We start from the raw sequence: 7999 nt of genomic DNA, 5'->3' as shown, positions 1-7999 counted from the left end.
CCTGCTGATTTGCAATATTGGTGGCCACCAAGTAGCTGTCTGATAACTCAGTGACAAGCCAGCCAGGCTGTTGAAAGGACACTTTCTGCTGCAGTGTCCTTCTATAGCCTCCAACAAACAGGGGAGCCACACTGGGAATCTTCCTCCCTTGGCCCATGCCCAGGGCTATCCCAGTTCCTTGTGCTATCCCAGTGCACAGAAGTGGCCTATATTGGGAGCTATGAGGAGCAAGTAGCTTCCACAGTGGTGGGAACAAGGGAAGAGGGGTGCTTCTCTCCACTTCCTTTCGGCTGAAGGGAAGTTTGCATGTACATGATCTCTCTGAAAGCTTGTACAAACACTCAGGTAATCCTATTTCACCTATTTCACTCTCTTCACCTGCACACCCTCCTCATGGGAGCAGTCTCCCCAGCCAATCCCAGCATCCTTTCAACTCTCCTACTGAAAATGCATAGACAAGTGGATTAGCCGGGCATTTTATGTCTGATACTTGAGAGGTTAACAAGGAACAGCTGAAAACAAGCATCAGGAGACTCAAACCTGTTTCCCCTCCAACCTGCAGGATGAGCACAACATACTTTTAATGTTCTGGATGACTGCTTGCCATGATCCGATCTGTAGGCACTAAACAGCTGGCGTGCTGCAACCCCTTTGATTGGAGCTCCTTAGGACAGCTCAGGGGCCAGGGAGGACCCACGCAGGCTGCAGCCTAGCCAAGCTGTTTCTGTGTTAACTGGATGCTGCGTGCTCACAGGGGATGCCTCTGATTAGGGAGAGGGGGCAGCATCCTTCTGCCTCGTGCTCCGAGAGCAATACCAACAGGCAAGAGACCAGGAAACAGACCAGGAAACAAACCTTACACCTTGTTTTAAAAAGCTTTGGAAGGCGAGAACAAAGTTGCCAGAATACAATTTTGCCATGTGTATGCTCTTAGCTTAACTTTGCCCTTCTTGATGTCAAGAGAGTGGATTTAGGCTGGCGCGAGGCAGACCTAGAAATCCCAGCAGACAAGCCTTAAAACTGTTTAAGCAAATCTCTGCCTCTGTGAGGAGGCTCAGCACATTTCCAGCCTTACAGCTCTCCGTTGTGAGCACTGCACAGCATTTCCCAGCTATACATAGCAACCAGACAATGATAAATAGCAATTTACCATAGCCGTCCTCCCTGTGCCAACACTGCAGCACCCAGCCTACTGTGCTCTTGGTGCTGCTTGACCATTCACTCTAATGGTGCTTCTTTGTGCCTCCCTTTTAATGCAACCATCAGTAGAGTTGCCCCTTCATGGCTGCCACTTGAAAAGTTGTATCAAGACCACAGCAAGAGTTTCACAGCAGCAGCAGCTGTTCCTGTCTCACACCAATGTCTGCAAAATATTCTCAATTCTTAAAGTATTTTCTGTACCTTCTTTAAAAAAATAGTTACTTTCACAACATTTTTAGATATTCATCCTTATGCTTCCCACCCCCTCCCCCCTTCTTTTTTGTTCCTTTTGGATGACGTACAAATGGATGAAAAGCAGGGAGACACAGCCATAAACTGAACTGAACTGTATATTAGTATGGAACAGGCTATATTCAGAGCTCTCTTTTCTCATTTTTTTTTTTTTTTATGATTTGATTTTAAGTGGACAGTCTCCTCACTACCCTGTTTCTCTCACCTAGAAAGTTTTGCCAGGACCCAGTATTACCAGCAGGCTTTGGAGCAACTGAACAGCAATCCTGATGCCCTGGAAGCACTGGGTTCCCCACCTCTTAAGGTTCACAACATCCGACTGACAGATGGGAGTAATCATGTGGACACAGAAAGAGCACAGGTAACACTGGGGAGGAGGTGTCACAGGGTGGCTGCCCAAGGCATCAGGTGACAAAAGAGCAGCCAGGGGATTTTTCAACAGGTCACAAGTCACCTGGGGCACTGGAAGGCAGTAGAGTGGGATGCCAGTTGATTTGGAAGAGGCAGAGATTTCCAGAGCATAAGTCTTCGCTCTAAGGTGAGGGACTAGAAACAGCAAGAGCAGCATCTTCATGTTGTGCTATATGGACACATCACAGAATGCCAAGGGACCTCCCAAGCCGGTCGATCCCCCTCCTGCTGCTGTAAGCTGCAAAATTGTTTTCAGAAGTGTATCAGATCTAGCTTTATAATAGCAGCTGCCTCCCTCTACCCCAGATACATCCCACGCTAGTTTCTAAAGCTTTGTTCAGAACAGAGTTTTATAGGTGCTTATGAGCTACAGTATGGTACAGCATAAATGGTGTGGTTTTTAAAAGCACCTGTAAGTCTGTGCCATGGGGGACAACTGCTCAGTGTGAGGTTACATAGTGACTGGAGAATGCTGCACTGGGTGCTGAAGCATTTCACAAGGCTGCCTTACGTCAGCCCAGGGCTGGGCTGAGGCAAACCTCACAAACACAAGTCCACTTCCACTCCAGATTGCTGCCTGTGTTTTTACCCCTTAATCCAGGGCTGCCTGCCCTTCGCTGGTTTTGCTGGTGACACAAAAGGTCCCTAGTAACCCCTCTGGTTTCTCACAGGGGGATCTTGTCACATTTGAATAATTTTGTTCCTCCTGGTGGGTCATTTTGAGTCCTGGGCACCAAGCAAGGGCATTAAGGAATGGGGCAGACGGTACAGTGAAGGAGAGGGGCTGTCAGGGCAAGCAAAATCAACGTTTAACCAACTCACATCAAATTCTGTTTCCCATCTTACTTCAGCCAGGCTTCACCCACATGATACTGTGGGCCAAAACATTTCCCAGTTTCCCAGGTTTTAGAGATTCTATCAGGAAACACATCTAAGGCCAAAAGTATGCAAAAACCCACACAACATCTTATGCTGATTGAAAAGAAGAAGAGAACCTGTACCACTGATGTTTTCCTGTCACTGTTTAAGAATGCTAGTTGCTTGTGTGACTCAGGGTAAAGTCAAACCCTTCTTTCTGCTGACCTCACCCAAGACACAAACCACCAACTTTCTTCTCTGCTTTTTCATGCTCCTGAGCACTCATGTTCTCATGAAATAAACCAGTTAATCATCATTAATGACTATAGGATAGGTTGATTTACTGACTCCACAACATTCCCAGCTCCTGGGCCTGTTGGAGAACACCTGGCATTTTCACTTTGTGATTGCAATACCAGCAGCAAATGCTACACACCTGAAACACTTTTATTTAAACATCAGACCAAGTACAATTAGCTGTGGTCACTGCTGCAGGTCCTAACTTTGTTTGTTAAACAGCTGAGTGGTAGAATTTATAACACTGAGAAAAATCATTGAACATCTCATTGCCTCAATGCATGTTAGGGGACTGATCTATAGAGGATTTCAGCCTACAGGCTTGTTATGGTTATGGGAAGCTCTAACACAGTGCAAGTCACCTCTGGATCACCATACATTCTGGTAAGGAAAGGTGTTTGCTCGTAAATATTTCAGAGAGCGAGTGGTTTTCCCTGGGGGTTGCAGCTGTAACACAGTACATTCTTTCAGCAGAGAGAGATTAATGTATAGCAGAACAGGCATACTTATATAGCCATGCACACATTAGCCATTGGAAAAGTTTAGTGAAACTCTGAAATACAGTAAAAAACAAAACCAGTTTCACTTATAAAGGTGTTACATCTTTGATAGTAGAAAGAGTAAATGTCCATTTCACAACATGCTTCACTGACTCTTTAACATGCTTTTACATTTGCAGATAAAGTTACCAGTATCTGGAACAAAATCAGCAGGGTACCTCTACATTGACTCTGAGATGGACCACTCCCGCCAATGGTGCGTACTTGGGGAGGTGCTGGGAGAAACAGTAGAAGTGGTAGGAGAAAAGAATGGAGCAGGATATTTGCTTTAGTCATTCGTGTTGTTGAAATCATGCACACAAAGGAAGCAGAAATTCGTGTCTGAAGGTCTTGTGAAAGGTTATTACTGTCATTACGACAAAAATGTAAATTAGTTGAGAAATATGTTGAATTCATCCCTATGAATACAAATAGAAGAGCAACATGAGCCCTTCATTTGTGTGAAATGTGTTCTGCAAACTATAGCTCAGTATACATACAAATACTGTGAACCGAGGGAGTGTATTGTCCCCACTATGCCTCTTCCCCAAGATGGTGCAGAGTAACTCCAGTGTAGTAGCATGTATTGCAACAGGGGAGTTACACGTTATATCAGAGCATATAAAGTTGAGCTAAAAATCATGCAGAACTATTTTTTTTTTCAAGCTATCCAGTAAATACAGTCCTTATAGTTTAAGAAAGTGCTACAACAGATACATTATAGTGGAAGAATGCTCCGATTCCACATCATATAGTAGCAGCTTTAGATTTTTGCAGTACTGAAGCCCTGAAAACCTCTTCTCAAGGGTAAACTGACTTCTGGAACTAGCAAAGACTTACTACATGAATTCAAAGTCCATCTCCCATTGCAAAAGAGGACACTCTATTAGACACAAACTTATTCACATGTACTTGTTCTTGGAGTTCGTTAGGCACTTCTGTTAGCTCTATTTGGAAACCCAAAGCTACCACATTTTTACTCAGCTGCCACCAGCCATATGGTAATGTTTTCTTCTCATAATTAGGTGAGCATGGCTTTACTGAATTTTTCTTCTGAATGACTATGGGAAGTAAGGTGTAAAACAATGGGAGGAAGGCACTAGGCTGGGACTAGAGACTCAGGGCCAGGCCTGGCCTCCTCCTGAGTGACCAGAGATACCCCCAGAGGTTCCCAGCCACCTTTCTTGCACACCTGTGCTTTGGCTCTGATCTCCTCACTCCTCCTTATGCCCTCCGCACAGATGGAGGGAAATAACAGTTCCCTCCTGCTGCCCTGAGTTACTGTGAGGGTAACTGAGGATTGCAAGATGTTAAACTACTGCAGTAATTCACGTACATACATCTCTCTCAGAGTTTTGTTTTAAAATGAGCTCTCTGTGCATTTCTGCAAGCTTAAGAGGAGAAAAAAAAAAAAAAAGAAGTAAGCATCTTCTGTAAAAGGGTTTGTAGCAGACAAACCTGTCAGAGTCAACCATCTCTGCCTACGCGCAGGGTCCTGTGCACAGCTCCACTTGGGGCTGGGCAGGACTTGGTGTCCTTGCACCGAACTGAGGAACAAAGAGTAGAATGGCTGGTTCCCATCTGCTCCATGAAGAGGAGCTCCTGAAATTCCCAATAGGAATAACAAATGTGTAAGCAGGCCATCCTGGTGGGCTTCTGCACAGTGGGCACATGGGCATTTCCAGTGGAGACCAGGGAGGCAACCAGACTGCTACAGACACAGTTAAATGACGCAAGGACATTAGTGCTCTGTGCAAGAGCAGTTGAGGCTCCGAAGCCACTGAAACACGTCTGACTCCAAGTGCACAATCTATCCATAGTGGTTTATTTCATATGGTTATTAAAAAAAAGAGGGCAACTGAAAAAACAGATTTGGAGTTTGGATGTGGAGGAGGAGGCATTCACGCAAACACAGGCAGCGCAGGGATGGGGAGGGTACCTGGAGGCACAAGCAACAAAGGCACCAGGCCTCCAAAATGATGCTTAACTGCCCTGAAGAGCCGAGGGAAGGGCTGAAAGCCCAGGCCATGCTGAGGGGAGGGAGCAGTTGTTCTTTCAAACCCTGTTATAAATGAGGCAGTTGCTGGTCCCAGGTTGGATGGAAGCAGAGGGTTGGTGAGCGGAGAGTCCTGCCGCAGAGCCATTGCACAGAGGTGCGTCAGCCTAATTATCTAATTGTGTGTACTCAGCACCGACTCCAGCAAAAGCAGAGCTGGGCACGCGCCAGGAGCTTTTGAAAAAAATGCTATCCGAGTACCCCAAAATAATAGTTCTTCCCAGCTGGAAAAGCAGCACGAGCAGTCTCACAGAAGTGGGTTTGGAGCAGAGCTCAGAGGAAGGAAAAAGACTCCCCCTCAGTCTCCAACAAATGCAATTTTCCTTCTCCTTTGAGAAACCACTGTCGTACCCTGTCAGGGTTTCAGCAGTCACATTGAGCGATCACACACTGTTCAAACTCCTCCAAGCTAGGATAATTCCTTAGCAACATGGTCTGGCTCCAAGGCTGGAGAGGAGTGGAGCAAGGAATGCGCCCACAGGATGGAGAGGAAGAAAGGCACCGGGTTGGGGGAGGAATGTCCTATCTAAAAATAGCTGGCAGGATTTTATTTGAGTTGCAACAAACAGGAACATGCATCCCAGACTTTAAAACCTGGGCTGTAGTATGCTATTAGGGAAAACAACTTTCAGAAGTTGGCACTTGCAAACCAAGCTTTAAAACGCTCGAGAGAATTTTTAAAAGCAATGAATGTGTGGAATTATTTGTTTCTCTGTGCCAGCTGTTTCTACACTGACTTTACTACTATATTAAAAGTGATTGAAACAAGTTAAAAATCTTTTGCTTTATGTCAGCTGGTGCCTTCGGGATGTCACCTTGAAACTGCGGGATGGTCAGAATATTCCTGTTTACCACTCCTCGGTGGAAAGCATTGGTGTGCAGGAAGGCTAAAAATGAAACGCAGCTGCTTCTCCCTCCACCCAATTGAGCCAAAGGAGCCATTAATCAATTGCCTCCCGCTGTGTCCGTGAACTTACACAGTTGTCACAAGTGACAATTTCACTTAAGTGGGTGCTCTCAAGACAATTTCCTCTCTAAGACTGACCTCATCACTGTCATAATCGTAATTTCTTTCTTTTGTTGGTTTATTCATGTGTTCAGCAGAAGCCTAAAATAAATATCTTGCAAAATACTTGCTGCTCCAGATAAGTCATGTGTTATGCCCTGTGTGTGCTGGGTTTATGGATTTGAAATAAATAAGCAAACTGCCAGGAAGCTGAGCTTTTCTACAATTGCAGACCAAAGTCATGACAGCTGGGCTGCTCTGTCATGGCTAGAAGACTAAGTCAGCTTCTCAAAGCGATTCCCTTGCTGCTTTGGTTTTCCCCCATTTCTCAACAAGGCGTTGCCTAAAGCAGGAGCGATGAAGCAATGAAGATGAAGCTCAGCAGCAGCACCCTCCACTCTTAATGCATAAGTCACATATCAGGTAGATTTGCACATTCACAGTTACCGTTAAAAAGCTTATGAGATAGCCAAGGCTGCTTATCATAACTTATGAATTCCAGGAAGAGACTCGCTGCTTGTGCTGCTCACGCTGAAGGTTATTCAGAAGCCACTGCTTCAGACCAGCACTGCCCGATGGGAGCTGGGAGAACACATTTACTTAGGAGAATGCTCAGGAAGCGTAGAAAAGGTAAAACACTGCCATGGTTCCCTCTGACTACAAGAGATTTTGATTGTGCCCCAGTTCTGTCAATCAGGTAGAGAATTGCCTGCTACCAGAAGCAAGCTGAGGAATAAGCAAAGCAAAAAAGAAAAAAAAAAAACAAAAAACCACCAAAACACCCCAAAAATACCCACTCACACAATTTCTCCCCCCAGCCCTAAACTGCACTTTTGAACAATTGCAAAGCCTAAGGCACAGTCTGAGGCAGTGAAGAGACACAAGTAGCTGTCCTGCCTTCATACCTCAAAGTAACATGCAAGCCATTAGGAACACCCAGAAGAAAGAATATTTTGAATTTATTGTAACTGAGCAGCTTAATCAAGCTGCAGCTAGGGAAAGCCCAGAGCTTATATGGCTCAATTCCCTTCCCCCCTCCATCTTGACATCCAAATTTGAGTCCTAGAAATCCACCAAAGGCACAGGCAATACAAAACTTTTAAAGAATAAAGAGTATTGGATAGAGAAGGGAGATCTGGAGAAAAAAAAAAAAAAAAACAAAAACAAAAAACCAAACAAAAAACATTAAACAACACCAAGCATTTTCCTGCCCAAACAATGACCAAGCAAACTGAACAAGGTGGCTTGTGAAGAAGTCTGAAGAGCTAAAGCCAAAACAAAAGGAGATAAAAGGACCACAGCAAAGGCATTTTGGACAAACTATTTCAGAAGGAAACAATACACACGAGCTTTAGTTTGAGGTTCACTAAGAGCTGCCAG

At 44.9% G+C, this 7999-nt stretch overlaps 1 protein-coding gene across 1 annotated transcript in view; it reads left to right on the top strand.

Moving 5' to 3' along the window:
* Positions 1-6504, top strand: part of LOC104470698 (cytochrome c oxidase assembly factor 1 homolog) — an 8060-nt gene extending 1556 nt beyond the window's left edge. The window contains exons 3-5 of the mRNA XM_010085713.1: positions 1662-1813; positions 3698-3774; positions 6408-6504. Of these exons, the coding sequence (XP_010084015.1) occupies positions 1662-1813; positions 3698-3774; positions 6408-6504 (326 nt within the window). The remainder of the gene's footprint in view (positions 1-1661; positions 1814-3697; positions 3775-6407) is intronic.
* The last annotated feature ends 1495 nt before the right edge of the window (positions 6505-7999 follow it).

Source organism: Pterocles gutturalis, unplaced genomic scaffold, assembly GCF_000699245.1.
Source record: "Pterocles gutturalis isolate BGI_N339 unplaced genomic scaffold, ASM69924v1 scaffold20415, whole genome shotgun sequence".
Taxonomy (NCBI): domain Eukaryota; kingdom Metazoa; phylum Chordata; class Aves; order Pterocliformes; family Pteroclidae; genus Pterocles; species Pterocles gutturalis.
The sequence above is the reverse complement of the archived record's forward strand: the minus strand, read 5'-3'. Positions and strand labels throughout refer to the sequence as shown.